Below are 20,950 nucleotides of genomic sequence, written 5' to 3' on the forward strand. Positions count from 1 at the left end.
CTTATTCTGGTCGAATAAGAAAAATGAAAATAGGAAATATTCGCAATATTTTTTTTAATAATATAAAATACCGTTTTCCTACTAAATCGAAATATATATTCTAATAAGCAGAGATATGTATTTCTACAAAGTTTATCAATTCAATAAATGGTAGAAAAGGGGAAAAGAATTGTTTACTCTTTAGACTATCAATTTCCGGCCATGCCAAACTTCAAAAATCAATTTTTAAAAATAAGACAGATTGCCCAGTTCTTCCTTAGTGTCAGCAGTCCTAAAATCTAGGCTACCTGTGAATAGCAGCGTGCAATTAGATTGATTTCTTCTTTTTATAAAGATGATAAATCTTACCTTTATCAAAGAACGCGGAATTTTTTTTCATCATTAAATTTCCCGCTAATTCTTTTGAAGAATGTCCATGTTAAATTTGTTATTTTAAAAATTGTTTAATAAAATTTAATCAATGCAAAAAAAGTTATTTAAAGTGACAGTTTGAAAACTACAGTTTAAAGGCAAGGGGGAGGGGGTAAATTGTCAAAAGAAATATACAGTTTTTATTTATTAGAAGCTGATATTTGAATTTGAAGATTTTTTTCTTCTTTTTTACCAAAAAACATACGTTTATGCAGGCGATAAAGGAGAATAGAGACATCCCGGTTCAGACTTGAATAGAAAATGATCCGTCAAAATGAAGAGCGTAATATTTGTTTTCGATTCTTTTAAAAAGGTTTCGAGACACTGATATTTAATTATAAGGGGCATTATTCCTTCTATTTTAATCTAAATACCATGACAGAAACCTTCCGCTGGGGAGTTAGGGTGCTTTTGTGAGGTCGTACAATCGGACCACTGGGGCGTGTTGACTCTGACACGCTCGCGTTACAATCTGCACCACTGAACAAAGGCGCGTCAGTATTAAGTCCGCCCCTCTATTTGTTTTTAATATGTTCATGAGCTCTTAATTTGATCTAACTACCACTTAATCCGAACCCGAAGCAAGATTATGTGTGTAAACATCTTCGATTTCGGAATGTCTTTCTGGTATTTGCGCAGGCTCATAGACCGCTTTATTTCAAGAAAAATTACGAATCCGAGACCTTGGTAGTATATGTACAGTCGAGGGTACTAACGGCAAGATACTGTAAGGAATGGATCAGATAAGACATAATATATTTCCATTTTTTACACAAAGATTTGCAAACGCACACTTTCATGGGTAAGTCTAGAAAAAATCTAATCATTTTACAAAATTCATAAATTTGAATCTGAGTATATTCATACTTTATTACTGTTTGCCGTTTTAATTTTTAAAAATCTGAAAATTAAAATCAAAAAGAATTTCTTTGCTTAAAAAATTTTTAAAGCATATAAAATTTATAAGAAGAAATTCTTTTTGATTATATTTTTCAGATTTTTAAATATTAAAACGGCAAACAGTATTTTATTTTATGTTCATATTTAGTGAAAAACGTTTGCATTATTTTGTTTAATATGGAGATATAATTATTTTTTTAAATAAATAATATAATTTTTTTTAAAAATTAAGAAAATATGTCTTTTTTCAGAATTCCTGTGGAGCGTTTTACAGTTGGAGGACATGGATTCCCCTTCTCCACCCCAATGTTTCTTGCCCCTCAGCACCACCCTACGGTGCCAGCATCTACCGCTCCATCCCCCCTGCTGCCCCCTACCTACCCTGTTCGACTAGCGCCCCCTATTGGGGTACCCACCTACAACTTTTCGCAGGCGGAAGTTGACAGCGTCCTCTATGGCTACACTCAGACACGGGATGATAAATCTAATGGACACGCCCTGTCGGGGTTAAGGCTCGGAGACCTATCGCATGGTGAGTTCAATTTTATAAGCATTGTCTCTTTCGTAGTGAATATTCAATTTTAAAACATATTTGCTTAGGAAAGTAAATAAGATAAATATCGTAATCTTGTTAACTTTTTTGTTAATTTGAAATAAGTTAGATTCTATTACATCAATCATTGTCAATTTGTCAGTGTAACTTTGGAATGCTTAACGCATGAGTATATTAAATGTTATTTATATTACAAAACATGTAAAGAATGTGTCGTAAGAATTTGATTAATTGAACAATTTAAGTTAGTTTTCATACAATGAAAAAATAAGTTTCTTCTATAAATATAATCTTTTTTTTTTGAGAGAGAAAGAAAAACTTCTCGTAATCTTATTTTCCAGTCATATTTGTATTTTTCATTATGCATTTTTAAGGGATACATTGAAATATGGGCATGTGTAATTTTTATAAATATTTGGTTCATCTATTTGGTATTGCAATAAATGCCCATTTTCGATTATTCGTTATATTCTATATTTTGAATTAAAATTAAAAAACAAGAGTGAATTCATTGATACAGTTGATAAATTATCATGAGAAAAGTGGAACGATGGTATAAGAATAGATAAATACATGCACATGTAAATAAAAAGTTTAACATTGTTTAATGTACAAAAAATGTAAATATTGATAAATAAATTACACATAAAATAAATAATTTTTAAGCATAAAATAAATGATCCAAACTGACGATCGTGTAATGATATTGAACATATATCACTGCATAATTCAAAAGGAATAGAATATACAAAACGTTTGTTATAAATGAACATACATAACTTCTTGCAATCTACTTCTTATTTAAAAATCTAATTGTTTTATTGTTTTTAATCAAGGATTTTTAATAATTTATATATATGTGTTGTACTGTGTACGGATGCGCAAAAATATTAATAAATATTAATCATACTATTTCATATTGCTATCAGAAAGGGTAAGGTTTAGAATATATACAATACATAAAAGTTAAGAAAAATTAGAAAAAAAAAATATTAAGTATCATATCAGTAATAACATTACATAATACGAGATCATTGACCGCAGTCTTAAAAATCTGTGCATCAAATGTCTTAAAAAACTTAAACCCCCCTGGTGCGTTCAGAGATATTAAAGCGCGTTCAATCTTAAAAGGTAAATACTATTAATACTGGTATTTACCCCTAACATCACAGTTGACAGAATACTAATAGAAAAACGACGATTCGTGAGAAAGAAACTAGAGTCTATATCTCAAAAGATGCTGAAAAGAACAATGGGAAAAGTGATCTCCCCTGCGGCAGACATGAGTACTTATAAATATACTTAGACAGCTGTTCTATTTTGATAGTGTATCAGAAATGTTTAGTAAGAAAACACACACATCTTTATGTCCTAATTTTACTTAATATCTTTTTATTAGTTTCCGTGGGAATTTTCCCCATTTCTCACAGAAAATATTTTATTTATAATTCAAATTAATACTTAAAAAGGAATACAAGGAATTCTTTTTTTCCAAATCTTTTAGATTAAAGTTGAACTATTGAAAATATAGAATGTGTTTTTAAAATTTGATGAGATACATCTCTCTGTCTCTTATAGGTGACAACGAACGTTAAAATATATTTTTAAAAAACTGTTTTGAATAGACTTCCTTTCATAACAGCAGAAGTAGTGAATAAATCTATTTATTCCCTCAGATTAAATTTTAAAAAATCCTTTTTTTTGGCTAAAATAAATTAGGGCATCAATTTATAACAAATTTTCCAAAAATAATTACATACTTGTATTGGAAAATTTAATTTAATTATAATTTCAAATGTGTTAGTAAACTATCGTATCTTCAATGCAAGTGAAAATAAAAAAAAATGCTAGAATTATTTTCTTTCTTATCGCTTTTGACTGATGCCACTATGAAAAGAAATCTGTTATTATATGCCTTCAGAGAATAATAATTTCTGTTGTCCATTAATTTATTGAGGAACCATGTGGATATTAAATTGCTTTGCTTTCCTACAAAATTTAACTTGCATTTCTTGTAAAAATTAGTTTATTTAGTCAATTCGCATGACATTAATTTAAATATTTAACGAGCGAAACGAGTAAGTTTTGAGATTTTTTTCAAATCCTTTTGATTTATTCGATGATATGATCAAAATATTAAAAGTATGATTCCTTTGTCAATAAATATATCAAAAAAAAATAAGAATCACAAATTGTATAATAATACTCTTTGATATCAGTTGCATTCCTTTAACCGTTAAAATAGAAGATAATATTTCAAAATTGATACGACAAAACTTCTGCCACGTCATTTTTGCGATTAGAACTTTTCTGAATTCAAGCTGTCTCAGAATTTAAACTCATAAATTAAATTCCAAACTAATAATCACAAAATAATTGAAAGCAGAGAAAACCGAAAGAAAACAACATTTTGAATACCAGGGGTTCTGATATTTTAAAAAGAACACACGAGAATAAAAACTAATTCCAAGCTCAATATTCATTAAGTGGTATAGTATAAGCAGACAATAGGGCCCTGGAACAAAACTGTTAATCCTTACAATGACAAAATGTTTGTCATAGGCGGTATTCATCGCTCCCTCGTCAACTCGGTTATACGATTAACTTGTAATTTAACTAAGCCGGATTATTAAAGATTTCTGCTCAAAAGAAGTAATACATTACTTCGTGGATTATCTTCGTTAAGTTTATTACCTTTCACTAACCTCTAAGAGTGTTATTCGTTTTGTTATTTCAACAGGTTAATTCTGTAAAATAACATTACCGGTGGTTAAATTATGATTGGATTATGACAGCCGTTACAAAAAGCCGTGATTGGATAAAATAGTGATCTATGATGTGTTGACCACAAGTATCAAAAGATTAGACCCTTAACTAAATTTTAACACATTCCAATTAAAATAGTCAGTGTTTTTACATATGGGGAGATTAACGGACAACACAAGCATTGCTTTACTTATTCTCGATGCAATCTTAAAAATGTTTTGCCAAAGGACGCGTGTCTTTCAATAGCGTGTTTTGATTTCATTTTCAGTATAGCAATATTTTGTTTGGGTATTTATTTTCTTCAATTTAGACTTCTTTTAGCCGTGTCTCTCCATTGTTCGTTGTAATATTTGACATGTTATTCTTATTAAAGTTCGACCCCCTGATAGACTGATTATTGACAAAAGTATTTTAAGTTCTGTAGATTACATGCATTATTCGTGTTATTAATTAAAAACTGCAAACAAGAAACATGTAAAATCTTTTAATTCTTTCAATATGGTATGCCCCAAGAAATCTTACGAGTGCGTTCATGTATATTTTATTGTTCATATTCGGTTTCTATTTTCATTCAATTAATTTAAATTTCTACAAATTAAAAAATACTACAAAAAAGTTATACATCCATTTCTAGATTATTGCATTTTATTGCATTATCATCTTTAACGTTCTAGAGAAAGGAAGCTTTAGGGTTGTGTAACGGAATTCCAGACTTCGTTACTGTATCGGATTAAATCAAACGAGTTTGCTAATCAGACAACAATCGCACGACAAACTCTCCAGAGATTTCATTAGGAATCAATTTTTTTCCCTCATGGCCCTAACTCGGATCTTCAATGGAGAGCGTGTTTACACTTGTCCAAATAAAGATGTAAAAGTGGACACTTGAGAGGGTGCAAACGGCGAAATTTAGCACATGCGCGTCTTGTCCGAATTTGATCATTTTCTATCCACTCTGTGGAGAACCACGAGATTTAATTTACGATATCCTATTAATATGTAAGATCACTTCATATCTTTCCAGTAGTTCAAACATGCCGACAATCACAAGCACATCAGCCTCCCTAAAGATCAGCTGTAATAATTATTTGAACAAAAATTGGATTTCATGGAAATGACATTCACCCCTAGAAAACCCCGCAACTTTTATGGTAACTTAATCAAATGGGTCTTACAAATATGGAGAGGAAAGTGTTTATAATAAACAAGCACCAAGAAAAACTGATGAATCAAAGAAAGAAAGTTTATAAGGCATCTCTTGATTGAAAGCATATAGAAAAGGGAGTTTACAATCAAAATGCGTCTTTATTTTATAACTGATTTTCGGTTGTTTTTAATAATCTGTGGTTAACACATTAACCGACATGTAACAGAGACAAATAAATAAATTAGTCGGTACGTCGTGGCTGTCTCGTGCCTTTCCTCTTCTCGATACATCTGTTGGGGACATCTGTCCGACTGTAAAATTAAAACAGAACTCGTCAACCATATCAAAGGACTAAACATGAATATTACATGCAGAAACAGCTTAATGTATATATTTTTAGTAAAAAAGAAGAATTAATGATAACCATGGATTACTCATTTATCGTTCAGAAAAACATTTTAAGGTACATTGAAACAAAAAGATAGTAAAACGAAAAGATCAAAATATGTATTATTATTTACTGGAATCTTTTCAGATATGCTTTGTTTGCACAATAATTATTAAAAATATAAATTCACACGTGTCCACATGCCATTAGATTTCTGATCTACCTGTTTATGAGTAATTAAAAAATAACTGAGATTTTCAAATTAACACAGTTCATTAACTTTTTTATTCCCAAAAGCTACCTGAGCTAGAAAATAAAAATACGAGATTAAGTGTAGATTTACCTGATATTTGTTATTTACGTTCAAATTCAATTTTTCACTGATTTTGAACTTATTAAATATCCCCTCGTTTCTATGGTTAAATTGACTTTAAACTATGTCTGTTATTTAATTCCGAGTCGGAAATCCGAGTTTGAATCTGTGATGTCTGTGAAAGGCGATTGATTAAAATTGTGTAATTTATAGGAAAGTCCTATCTTTAAATAAAGCAACAAAAGAAATAGAAAGATCGTTTTAATTTTAGTTAGTCTGAACTTATCGAAAATACGCCATATACGACTTAAAGAAATCTACGGCATTTTTTTTTTTATTTTTAGGCATTGATAAGATTTTGTCCCGGGAAGGTATTTCGCCTGATAAGAAATCTATGAACGACAAAGGAAAATTTCAGGTTTCCAGAAATCTAGTTGAAGCCAGTGGTATAGGAATTCCGGAAGGTAAGTATTTGATAAAAATCCTATAATTTGAAAATTTTACTAAAGTCTTAACATAGAAAGATGACTTAAACTAAATTAAATATTTTAGAAGTAATTTTTTTTTCAAATACAGGCCTGGCGCTGTTTCACACGACGCACGCAGGCGTACATCATTATGGAGTTTTCTGCACGAAAACTGTGCTTTGCAGAGGTACCCGGTTTGGTCCATTTAAAGGAAAAATTGTAAATACCAGCGAGATTAAAACAAATGACGACAATTCTCTTATGTGGGAGGTAGGAATGCTATTAAATCTCTACATTTTTATTAATTAAAATCGACAGACATGTTCATTTTACAGATTGCAATACGATATGAAATTTTCGGAAAATTATTAAATTTCTTACAAAAATTACAATCATTTACTTAATTTAAACACACAAAAAATTAAACACAAAAAATTCCGCTCTGGCTAATTTTTAACGTGGATAAAAATATATTTATCACTCTAACTATGTATATTTTGTCTCCTGTGCCCTTTCCCCGGAAATAAATTCAAGTTTAAGCAACAGTTGTAGAATTTTGTATTTTTTCTATACTTTTCTGCGTCTCTGTATACGTGACCAAATAAGATTTACAGCCTGTTTGTTAGGACATCGGTTTCACCGTTTGAATACAAGAAAAACGATACCTCTCTTGGTACAGTCTTTTTCGATTTGAAATACAAAAGACCAAGATTAAACGAATATTACTTACAACACCTGCAGTGTTGACATAATATCTGTCTATTTAACACAAGTACTTGATGGAAAGCAGCTGTTTGCTTACACTTCATTACTATTTGTAGTACAGAATGGATGTCTGAAGTAAGCTCTACCATAGTCTGTATAAACCAGGACACACGCGGCTCTAAATCTCACATTTGTAAGCACGCCTCAAGAGCTCGAATTAAGTGTAACCAAGTAAAGAATCGTCAAAATAAATATTTAATTCGATACTGCACACACCATTTATTCGCGAATTGTTCATATGACAACTCTGTATTTGGATTGGGGTCGGGATGTTTGCCTACATTGTATGACTTCAAGTTATCGCGAGCCCGATTACCAAATTTCAAGTGGTTAAAGAGACATTTATAGACATTCGTGCAATTGACGGTAAAAGAACGTGTTGACAATTCAGGATGTTAATAATCTTTTGACAAACAGTGTTCCTTAAATTGTCTACTTCTTTTTGCAGTTGATCACACCATGTGGGACAATCTTGCTTAATCCTGCAATATATATCTTTTAGTAGACTATCAATAATGCGATATAAGTGGCAGAAAAACTATAGCATCACCTCTAAATACAGACTGCAAAATTGTCATAATAATTTTTCGAAATTCTTACAAAAAATAATTATAAATATTAAAAAAAAATCCAAACAAAACACTGAAGCGATACTACATAATTTACACTCAATTTGAAAAAAGGTTAAGCATCCGTTCTTTTTACAGCAAAGTAAAATTAAAGTTTACATTCCCTTTCCTGGTCCGCGATCCCGTGCGTTGGGTGTTTTGCTGAAGGGACTCCGCAACATGTTGTAGTATCTTACCCATGACGTTTTGCCCCGGCCATGCCTTGGGTTTGGTGTGCAACGTTTGCGTAGAGTTGAGACCGGTTCCCCAGTACTGGTCGTACACGGAATGCGCAAAGATCTTTTCGTTAGTATATACCTGTATAATTTTCTTTTTCATCTCAGATACTTGTTTCACTTTTTCAAGCACAATTTCCTCCATGACCTTAGGCGCGTCCTGTTGCCAGGATCCGGATGCTTGGACGGATTTACCGATCTGTTTGCATTCCAGTGCAGATTTTGCTGCTCGGATCTTCTCCGCTGCCATAAGATCGCCTGCTCGCACTGCCTTAGTGACCTGGAATGCTTGCTCGGCGGAATTAAAAGTTTCCCCGAACACTTTGAGATCACACGCAAAGAAATTTGATATTACATTTTCCTGACCATCGAACGCCTCAACTTCCTTAGAATTGTCTTCGATGTATTGCGGACAGAGATCGGATCCGGGTTTATGGCCTGCGTCCTTGCAAGCAGAACACCGCGGATTGTTTTGGCACAATTTGAAAGAATGACCAGTTTCCCAGCAATTTGTGCAGGTTATTGGAGGTTTTTCGAAATTTTGCCCTCGATGGAAGATCTTACATCGAAGGCCTGCGCAGTAGCTGAAACGAGGCAGGGCCTTGTTTTGCTCAAGGGGTTCTATATAAAGGAATCTGTTGCCATTTAGAACGTTGGTCATTTTATTTGTTGTAGGATTTCTAATCTTTTCGAATTTAATTTCGCTTTTTGGATGCACTCCTAGCTTATTGAGCATGTCATGTATAGCGGAATCGTCCACAGAAAGTGGAATGCCGCATATCGTAACTTTCAGGACTGGGTCTTCTGGATCAGTAAGACCAGCTGAGTAGGGATTCGATTCGTACACTCTCACATGTTGGTTGTTGAGATCAAATCCGTCAATGATAAGTTTATCTCGACTTTGTTTATCATTTAAGTAGATTCGCCAAAGGTCACGGTCCAATTGGACGCATTTAACCGTGTCCCCGATTGTTACGCTTACTGCATCTAATAAACCAAAGTTTGTAATTCTTTCATTGTTTGATTTTGGCAGTTCACTGTCTTTTAGAAAAACTGGTTTCATTAATTTGTCCATGTTGTATACGGACGAAGTTCAATGAATGCCACAAGTTTTGAAATACTTGGATAATAGTAGTGAGTAGATACTCACCGGTGTGTCGTATAAACACGTTGAGAAATCCTCACAAAAGTCACAAAAGTTTCAACTTGAAATGCAAATAAATAGGTAAATATCACAAACATTCACACTATATACACTTTTCGCGCAGAAATCTGCACTCCAGAAGCGTTTAAACTTCCAAAATTGTCAAAAAGACGGGAGCTAGAAGAAAAGCGTCCTTCCACCTACTCGTCACGTGACATCATGCGTAAAGAAGGTTCGTAAAGAAGTCTGGTAAATCAAATAAATAAAATTTAATTATTAACCCAAAACACGACCAAGACTATGGCTTGTGTTAAGTTTTTATCTCTGAACTGTAGAGGGTTAAATAGTAATGATAAAAGAGTAATTTTGTATGAATGGTTTAACTGTCAAAAATGTGATATTATTTTATTACAGGAAACACACTTTGTTGATAAAAAGCAGAGTATCTATGATTCGAGGTGGCATGGTTCTGCTTTTCATAATTTTTCTGAATCTTCGCATAGTAAAGGTGTGTCAATATTTTTTCATAAAAATTTTACATTCAAAACCCTAAATTTACACAAGTCTGCTGATAGTCGAATCTTATTAATGAATATTGAACATGACAACAATATTATTACTTTGGTCAATGTCTATGCCCCAAATTTAGAAACCCAACGAATTAGCTTCTTTAAAAAAGTTACTAAGTGGATATCACAATATGCTATGAATGAAGAAAATCTGATATTTGCTGGAGATTTCAATTGTAATGTAAAGAATGAAAAAGATAAAAGTGGAAAAATAGTAAGGGAGATAATGCAAAGATTTGACTTATTTGATATGTGGTCGGAACTAAAACCTGATAAAAATTGTTTAACGTGGTGTGATGGAAATGGGTCACCCAAAAGTCAAATTGATTATGTCATAGCAAGCAAACATTTTTGTTACGCTCCAGAAAACATTTATTTACGCAAAGCCCCAAATGTTAATACTTGTAGAATGAGTGATCATATGTCAATAGTTTTTAAATTTAAAATATCATGTAACACTAGAGGAAAAGGCTTTTGGAAATTAAATGTATCTATTTTGCATGATACAAATTACGTTAAAACAATAAATGACTTTTTAAATAACCTTCCAGATGAAATAGAAAATGAGGAAAATCCGCATATTCAATGGGAATTAATAAAAATACATATAAGAAATTTAAGCATTAATTTTTGTAAACAAAAAGGTAAAACGATAAGAAATAAAATCCAACTAATTGAAAGAGAAATTGAGGAGATTGAAAATAGGAATTACGCACATATTGACGTTAAAAAAAAGAGAGAACTAGAAAACGAGTTAGACGAATTATATAAATACAAAGCTAAAGGCGCACAAATCAGATCTAGAGCAAAATGGATTGACGAAGGGGAAAAAAATACGTCATATTTTCTTAGACTGGAAAATAAACACCAATCTCACAATGTAATCAACAACGTTAACAACAATGGACAAATATACACTAAAACAGATGAAATTTTGAAACAACTTAGCTCATTTTATGACGATCTCTACTCGAGTAAACATGTTTCGGATGAATGCGTTGATAACTATTTAAGGGAAATAAATCTTGAAAGTAAAATAACAGATGAAAAAAGAGAAACAATTGAAAAATTTCCTTCTTTAAAAGAATGTGCTGAGGCAATTTACCATATGAAACAAAATAAATCCCCGGGCAATGATGGTACACCAGTAGAATTTTACAAAATGTTTTGGAAGCACTTAAAAACATATTTTTACAATGCCCTTATTTATTCTTTTGAACTAGGTGAACTTTCAAATACACAAAAATGTTCTATATTATCCCTTATTCATAAAAAAGGGTCTCTAGACAAATTAGAGAATTACAGACCTATCAGTCTAACTAATATAGATTACAAAATCATAGCTTTTGTTTTCGTTAGAAGGCTACAAAATGTCATAGATACCGCTATAAATGAAAACCAGACAGGATATATTAAAGGTAGATTTATTGGTAATAATGCTAGACTTATCGTAGATATTCTAGAATACTGCGAAAATAATAACAAGGAGGGCATTTTACTCTTTGCTGATTTTCATAAAGCCTTCGATTCGGTTGAATGGAATTTCCTATTTAAAACTCTAGAGAAATTCAATTTTGGACCTAATTTCATAAAATGGATTCAAATATTTTATAAAAACCCCGTCTTCTATGTAAAGAACAATGGATGGTTGTCAAGAAAATGTCAAATGAAACGTGGAATTAGACAGGGATGTCCAGTATCTGCGTTACTTTTTTTATTCGTAATGGAAATACTAAATTTGAAAATAAACAATTGTAAAGATATAAAAGGTTTCAAAATTAATTCATTGGAAAAAGAAATTAAATGTGTACAACACGCCGATGATACTACGCTTCCACTTGAAGATGAATTATCATTGGAAAATGCGTTAAACATTATTTACGATTTTGGCAAGGTGTCGGGCACAAAATTAAATATAACTAAAACAGAATGTATCATTTTAGGATCTCTTAAGGAAAGATTAGCTCACAAAACACATATATGTCAGACGAAAATAAATAAAGATACTTTAAAATGTTTAGGAATATATCTTGGAACTAACAAAGAAATTTGTAATGAAAAAAATTGGATATGTAAACTAAAGGAGTTTGAAAAAATATTGGATTCATGGAGATGCCGAAAACTTACTATTTTCGGTAAATGTCAAATTGTGAACTCGCTTATTTTATCAAAAATTGTTTTCCCTGCAACGGTTTTAGAAAATCCAGGCAATGATTACATCAAAAGTCTGAATAAGCTCATTTTTTCATTCCTATGGGGCAATCGAGAACGCATTAAGCGACTTACATTAATTCGAGAAATTAAAGAGGGGGGTGTAGGAGTTATTGATCCGGACACCAAAATTAAAGCTATTAAAGCAGCTTGGGTATCTAAACTTTTACAAAATAAGAGCAATCTAAGTAAGCTTTTAAATGCAGTTTTAGCAACTCATAAAATGAATATCCAATATATTGCAGAGTCAAATGTAACAAAATTTTCTGACTTCAATAGTCTGAAAGGGCTTTCACGATTCTACAAAGAGGTTTTTACTGCCTTTAATGAATGCAAGACTTTAAATAACAATGAAACAATAGACAAAATTTTACGACAAAATATTTGGTTTAATACAAACTTCAGATACAAAGGGAAAATCTTGTATTTTCAGAACTGGTACGAAAGCGGCTTTCATTATGTGAAAGATCTTGTTAATGATACTGGTTTTAAATCGCTTAATGAAATAGCTGAAATACTAAAGTCAAAACGAAACTATCTTTGTGAATATTTAATATTAAAAAACGTTTTTTATTCTAAAATATATGGCGATACAAGTATGGGAAAATATATTAATATCAACAAAGAGTTTCACTTTAAATTACAAGGAAAAATAGAAGATATAAGTAAAACAAAATCTAGCTTCTTTTACAAAATCTTAATATATAACAAGTCCGAAAAGCCTATCATGGAAAGTTTTTGGGAAAAGGAATTTAGCGATATAAACCCACTGTGTTGGCGAAAAATATATGAAGAAAAAATTGTAAAAATTAATGACAAAAATATTGCCGAATTCAATTTTAAACTACTGCACAATATGTTACCAAATAACTTGTATCTTAGTAAATGGAATAAAAATATTGAAAAATATTGTTCTCATTGTCAAGAAATAGAAAATACAAAACATATGCTTTTTGACTGTATACTTATAGAAAATATTTGGAAACGAGTGTCTGTTGTACTTAAAGTTAATATTGTTTGGAAACATCTTGTATTGGGTTTTAGTTACTATGGAAACCAAACAAGCACAGTTTTGAATAATGTTGTTTCTTTCATAGCATTTAAAATTTTTAAATATAAGATGAAATGTAAAATATTAGAAGAAGATATAACAAGTGATGGGCTTAATTTATTTTTGAAGTCATCGCTTGCTAACTTTTACTTTGTTAATCGGCAAGCACAAACTATCAAATTTGATTATTGTATGCTAAAAACTCTGTCTGAAAATTTGTAAATTATTATTTTTTATTATTACTAATAATTTTTTTTTTATTCATCACTCACTACAGGATTAGCCAGTAATCTTGTATTTCGGAGGTAAATTTCTGATATGGACTCTGTGGTGTGTAAGGATTGTACCTCCGAATTCGTGAGTGGTCCATCGTCTTATTATATGACATATAAGAAAAAAAATTCATATATATTATAGTAAGAATGTATGAAGTAACAATGAGTATTAATATTTTTTTAAAGACACAATCCATATATATAACTATATGAATACCTTTAAAAATATTTTTTAATCTATATAATTATATTCTTTGTATATTAATATACATATATGTTTTAAATTTCCAATCCAGGGGGCCCCTGGCACCCCAGGTGAGGAATACACGGAGGACCTCTTAGGAGGTATTGCCTCAAAACTTGACTTGTATTTTTGTTGAATAAAAACTCTGAAAAAAAAAAAAAAAAATTAAAGTTTAATGAGATAAGAAAACGCGATTTAAACTGTTATGAATAGGAACAACGACGATAGCATTATATCACTGCTTACTCCAGAACAACTTTCATTTTTTTTCTTTTTTTTTGGCAATTATGTATATATTTATATACATGTAAGCCAATTATCGGCCCGCTGTCTAATTTTTTCAATTTCCATTTTAATGATATGTTACTAGCCTTTAGACCAGCGTATGGCTGAAAAATTGTATTGCAATAAATCGTTGAAGGTTTTGGGTTTGCTCTTGTTGAAAAAAATACACTGCAGCAATTATGATGGATTTTTCTAAACTCTTTGCATGTATCCCACATGATATAACTAAAGATGTTTGACTAGTACCACGGTGTCCCAAAAGGTTCAATACTTAATAGCTTGGTCCTGTTTTATACATGTATTTATGTACAAATACATACTATCCTTTATATATATTTAGAATGATCGATTGCTGCTATTATAGTAGTATATACAATGTACATAATGATAATATTATATTTCAAAGATATTCCAAGAGGGCAAACTCAGTCACTTTATTGATGGTCGAGGAAATGCGGGCGGATGGATGTCCTTCGTAAATTGTGCTCGATATGCCCAGGAACAAAATATGACGGCAATCCAGATCGAAGGTGATATTTACTACGAAGCCTGCAAAGACATTCCGAATGGCACAGAACTCCTTGTGTGGTACGGAGACTGTTACCTCCAGTTTATGGGTGTACCTGTTTCCTTAAAAGAAATGGCGGACGGCGGGGCACAAGAAGAATCGGAGAGTAAGTATGACGCCTCAATCATCATTTCAGATTTTATTCAGATGACATGAAGATGATATTACGATAAAGGCTACAAATGAAAAGAACAAAACGAACTGAAAACACATCACTGACATTGACACTGAAGTTTACTAGTTTAAAATTAAATTTACACAAAGAAATATTTCGTAACTGAATTCATATATATAAGATGTACATTAAATTGATTTAGCATTATTAACTTACTCTATTGTGGCTCTAAAGTCTTAAAACATGATGAAAAAACGGTGGTGCGGCAGAGGCGCCAGTTGAGATCTTGAATGCAGGAGAAACACTGAATAGTAACACTGAATAGTAACACAAGTAGTATTCGGACTGAAACATTTCACTCGGACAAAAACGGAAAACACTAGGAAACAAAAAAACAGTCTACGAACATATATACATATAAGCCGTGTAACGGCACAGGAAGACTATTCAATTATCACAAATTTCTATGTTCTTAAAGCGTCAATTATTGTTGAACTACTAGACTAGTATGTCTCCAAACATTAATAAATCATCAAAATGAGAACAAGCTTTCACGACTAATGCCATTAACTGTTAAGGCCAAAAAGTTGGGGCTATGTGTAGTGAAAATTAAATTCATTTTCAAAATCATTATTTTATCTACCTGTTTTTACTTCAAAATAATATAAGATTGTTCTACAACCTATAATACAATTATAAAATTATCAATAATGATGCAAAATTATCAGCAAGGACTATTTGTAGTCACAATTAAACTCGATTTATGATCGTGAATAACGAATATTAAAAGATTATCAAATTTTAAAATTAATATTTTAAAATATTAGAATTTTAATTATACGTCAAGAAAACATATAAAATTGTCTCAGAAACAAGAAATATAAAATTTTATACTTTTTATTTTTATTTTCTCCCAGCAACCGGAGAGGGTTACCAGTGTGAAAGATGCGGCAAAGTTTTTGCTTATAAATATTACCGTGACAAACATCTGAAATATACACGGTGTGTAGATCAAGGAGACCGCAAATTCCCCTGTCACCTATGTAGCAGGTAAGTTGAGTCAATGTCTTTTGCATATATATGTTATTTCTGATATCTCATGTCAATTTTAATATTTGTTCATTTTTCAAGATATTTCTCATCCTTGTAATGTCAAGGTTTTCTGATTGCTGAACTCCCCAAAACCTTGACATTAAGAGAGTGGATATTTCCAAACTATCCAACTCACTGAAGTAAAAACCTTTTCAAAAATATATTATGATTCTTTTATAATTTATTTTTTCTGAAGGTAAAAATATCAAATTATTCATTAAAAACATTTTTCAAATGTAAGATGGCTTACATATCTTGGGATAATCATCACTGTAATGTTTTATTTTCCAGATCATTTGAAAAGAAAGATCGACTTCGAATCCATATCCTACATGTTCACGAAAAACACAGACCTCACAAATGTATAGTGTGTGGCAAAAGTTTTAGTCAATCCTCAAGTCTCAACAAACATATGAGAGTACGTATTAGCAAATTACATTTATTTACATGTATTCATTATAAATGTAACTAAATTAACAAAGCAAACTGAAAACAACACTTAAAAACAAACAAAACAACACAAATTAAAACTAGAGGTACTGTGAGCAATAAGCTCACTAAATGATACACCCCGCCCCCATTTTGGTTATAAAGGCAAAGTCCATGTTTTGCACTGGGAGACCCAAAATAAGTTTCAGATCAAAGTAAAATAGGAGTTGTACAATGGCAGTATGTAATAAGGACTCTTTGAAAATATCATTTAATTTTATTCAGTGGTGTAGGAGGAGTTGCAGATAAGAGATTCGTACCCTTTAATATCGTAGAAAAAAATGGCCGATCTCATGTTTTGCCAAGGGAAATTAAAAATATGTCTGATCAAAAAGCATAATTAAGATTGGAGGTGCATAATGGCACTATATAACAAAGTTTCTACGAAAGTCTCATTAAATTTTATTCAGTGGTAAAAGGGGTATCGCGGATAAGAGATGTGTACCCCAAAACGTAACAGACAGACAGACGGACGCACGGGCGGACGGACATCCCGATCATATGGCGTCCGGATAGGGCCATTTGCTAAAGCTCAGCGCGTTCAGAAAAAAACGCTGTCGCGGTAACACACTACACGCTAACACGAGTTCGCATAACACGCTGACGCGCTTAAACACAACATGCTGTAACGCTAAGACAAATTCGCACAACACGCTGACGCGCTAACACGCAACACGCTGTCACGCTAACACGAAATCGCATAACAAGCTGACGCGCTAACACACAACACGCTGTCACGCTAATACGAGTTCGCACAATACGGGTTTGCGTTAACACTCTTTCAAGCGACACGCCATCGCGCTAACACACAACACCAATCGCGAACTGTTGTTAGCGTGACAGCGTGTTGTGTGTTAGCGCGTTAGCATGTTGTGCGAATTCATGTTAGCGTGACAGCGTGTTGTGTGTTAGTGTGTTGTTCGAACTCGTGTTTGTGTGACAGCGTGTTGTGTGTAATCGCGTCAGCGTCTTGTGCGAACTCGTGTTTGTGTGACAGCGTGTTGTGTTTCAGCGCTAAAGCGTGTTTTTCTGAACGCGCTATTGAGCTTTAGCAAAAGGCTCTATCTGGACACCATACAAGTACAATCACTATGTATACCCTCCTGCTTTTTTAAGGGGGGGGTATACAAAAGATAATGAAGTATATTCCATGTTAAAAAAATTAAGGTTTCGCTAACATACATTATATTATTAATAAATATTTGATAATAATATGCAGGAAAAAAAATGATTGAGAAAAATTAGGTAAAATATGAGTAGAAATTAGATATTCTGGAAGGGAAGTACACTCGCAAAGGTTTACTTTTACCATAATTACAAACGAAGGATAATTTTAGAAATATTTTCTCTTTAAAAAATATATTCATTAATTAACAAAAAGAATTTTCACGGAAGATTAATATTTTTTGGCGAAATTAAAAATTCTTTTTGTCACGCTCTTGACTTAGTTCACCTCAGGTGTAACTTGGCATAGCGTGAGTCAATTTTAGTAAAACTTTTCTATTTTTTAAAAAGGCTCTCTTTTAGAATAGTATACATTTAAATCACAGTATGCATTCTAATTAATGGCTAAGGAAAGAATTAACTGTATTACAATCTCTTCCCGTTTACGACAAACCGAGTTTCCTCGAGTACTAAGCGTAACATAACTTCTTTGTTATGAATTGGTCTATCCCGTTTTATGAAAACTTCCTTAATAAATCTTTTTCTCCTTCCTGTTGTGTTATTTTAGGGTAGTTTCCTGTAATCCATGACTTACATGTATTTTGTTATCTTTATTTATATGTAAATTTCATATTAAAGTGAAAATGAACCGAATGACTTTCCTATTAAATCAGTTTTTTATTTGAATTTAAAAAAATCCAAATACATTTGTATAGGACCCTGTGCAGGAAATGGAACAAACGTTTAACTTATTCAATATTCCTATGCTTTTATTCTCATATCTTGGTCCTTATATTTCCTTTATTTTCAACTACACAGACAAGAAAAAAAGTATTAAAAATTCTTTTGTAGGAATTATTCACTTAATAATAATAATAATTTTTCACATCTAACGATAAACTTTCAAAATCAGGGTTAAGCCTTAAAATTTCAAAGAATAGTCACAATATAATTCATGCCTAAACATTGATATTCAATAAAGATTACTAAAATTATGAATTATTTCTAAATGTGATCCACATCATTCAGTACTGTAAAATACTGATGCAAGATTGACAATGGTCGAATTTCTTTTTAGATATTCTACTTATCGTCTTTACCGTAACATGCTGTATGGTGTCTACTATTAGGTTCACAGTGGCGAGAGACCTTATAAATGTGTCTACTGCAATAAAGCTTTCACTGCATCCAGCATTCTTCGAACACACATCAGGCAACATTCTGGAGAAAAACCTTTTAAGGTAATACAATCATGTGAAAAGAGGAAAATGGACGAGTTAATTTTTATAAGCAAAGAAATATCATATCATATAGTTATTTTAGTATAAAAGATTTTTTAAATAAAGAATTAATATAAACGTTTAATATCAATTCAAAATGATGGAAATGTTTTTAAAAAATATTTTCCTGAGAAACTACAGTCATACACTATGTAATTCTTTAAGGTATTACCCAATTAAAATTAGGGGAAAAAAATGAAAGTTCAAAAAAAAAAGACTAGAAGGATTTAAAATTCATAATTCACGAAATCGTAATGAATTCGAGGAAAACTTTATTGTTACTGTTTCCTTTGTTTTCAGTGTAGGCATTGTGGGAAGGCCTTTGCTTCACATGCAGCACATGACAGTCACGTGAGAAGAACACATTCTAAAGACAAGGTGTATGCATGCTCAGTCTGCGGAAAATGTGTTGCTAATGCGTACGAACTGAAATTACATATGAATATCCACTCAATGTCTTAAAAATAACCTTTTAAAGTGCTTTATAACCAAAGTCTGTGATCATAGGATGATGCAGGAAATGTGTTTGTTATACCATTGTTATGAATAATTTTCCAATCTTGTTGAAAACTGGAATATATGTGTTGTTGCCAATATACCATTGAAGTTTTTAAAAAGAAAAATATTGACAAAATATTTTAGAAGTTTTAATGTGACTTTTGAAGTACGGTAATAAAAGAAATATATGTGTTTAATGTCTTCAATTAGGGTCATGCTAAACTGGAAATATTGAGCAATATATTAAAGGTGAAAATAAGGTAATCGATCTCAAAAATTCTATAAACAGTACAAATATATGAAGACAGCATCAAATACGGAACAGACACACCACACAGAGAGAGAGAGAGAGAGAGAGAGAGGTTTATGTCCTCTTGAAAATCATTTTAAAAAGAGAATAAAAAGAAACTTTGTATAATTGGATAAATGTTAAGTGCTCGCTGTGTGCAAAATATGATCGAAAAACCACATTAACTTTCTATATAGTAACTTCTTTTATACAAACTTGTGGCTGACGTGACAAATTGTATGATACTATAGACCTCGCAAAGTTTAGAATCTTTAGATGGCCGTCATTAAAACATGCCAATTCAAGTCTACATCTTTAAGAAAAACCTAGAAAATAATAGTGAAGAAATCGGAAATGAATGATCATTACTATACATTAGGGAAAGAGAAAGAAATGAAAATAACATACATTGTAACACTCAATTTGAAATATGACGGTTATGAATAATTGTAATTGTTTGATTTATTCAGAATTATGTTTAATGAATTACGCAATATAAAGACATTATGGCGTCCGAAGATGGAATTAAAAAAGATATTCCTTGAGCAAAACCCTGGCTTTTTGAACTACTAAATTATTATTCACCAATTAATATAGAGATATACTGCAGTGAAAATGTTTTTTGCAGTTGATTTGCAGAGACCACACGACGTAATGAATGCATGCACTTCAAATGTAATTCTTTTGACGTAAAATCTGAAAATGATTAATTTTTTTTTATTGTTTCAAGGTTATCTAATTAAGTACCTCATTTAAGGAATGAGTTAATTCTGGAGAAACTTTTGAAAAAGATAGTACGTGTATTTATCCAACAATTTCTCAGAGTAAACATTTTCTTCACATATCTTGACCTAACTCTATTCTGAAAACTATATTTTAGATACATGATTAATATATTGTACATGAAATTAAAAAAAACACCAAAACATTTTCCTGAAAGGGATTCGACACCCTCTTAAAGCAAAACATTGATGTAAGTGTGTAACATGATGCAGTGGAGGAGAAACGTCAATAGTTCTGTGCAACAATATATTCAAGAAGTGGTGTAAATCAGATGTGGATATTTAAAAACTCCAAGGAACTTTTGCGCAATTTGAAATCACAAGATTTTTCCAGAATTAA

At 31.6% G+C, this 20,950-nt stretch overlaps 1 protein-coding gene across 1 annotated transcript; it reads left to right on the forward strand.

Annotated features, from left to right (window-relative positions):
- Positions 1 to 657: 657 nt before the first annotated feature.
- On the forward strand, positions 658 to 19,598 carry LOC134282941 (PR domain zinc finger protein 14-like). Its single transcript, XM_062765362.1, has 9 exons — positions 658 to 1,213; positions 1,563 to 1,843; positions 6,823 to 6,942; positions 7,055 to 7,215; positions 14,740 to 15,007; positions 15,934 to 16,066; positions 16,400 to 16,526; positions 18,892 to 19,002; positions 19,342 to 19,598. The coding sequence occupies exons 1-9, from the start codon at positions 1,146 to 1,148 to the stop codon at positions 19,501 to 19,503; spliced, it is 1,431 nt and encodes a 476-aa protein (XP_062621346.1). The 5' UTR covers positions 658 to 1,145; the 3' UTR covers positions 19,504 to 19,598.
- Positions 19,599 to 20,950: the final 1,352 nt, after the last annotated feature.

This window comes from Saccostrea cucullata, unplaced genomic scaffold (assembly GCF_032062105.1).
Source record: "Saccostrea cucullata isolate Sc308-1 unplaced genomic scaffold, CSIRO_AGI_Scuc_v1 ctg1123, whole genome shotgun sequence".
NCBI classification, from domain to species: Eukaryota; Metazoa; Mollusca; class Bivalvia; order Ostreida; family Ostreidae; genus Saccostrea; species Saccostrea cuccullata.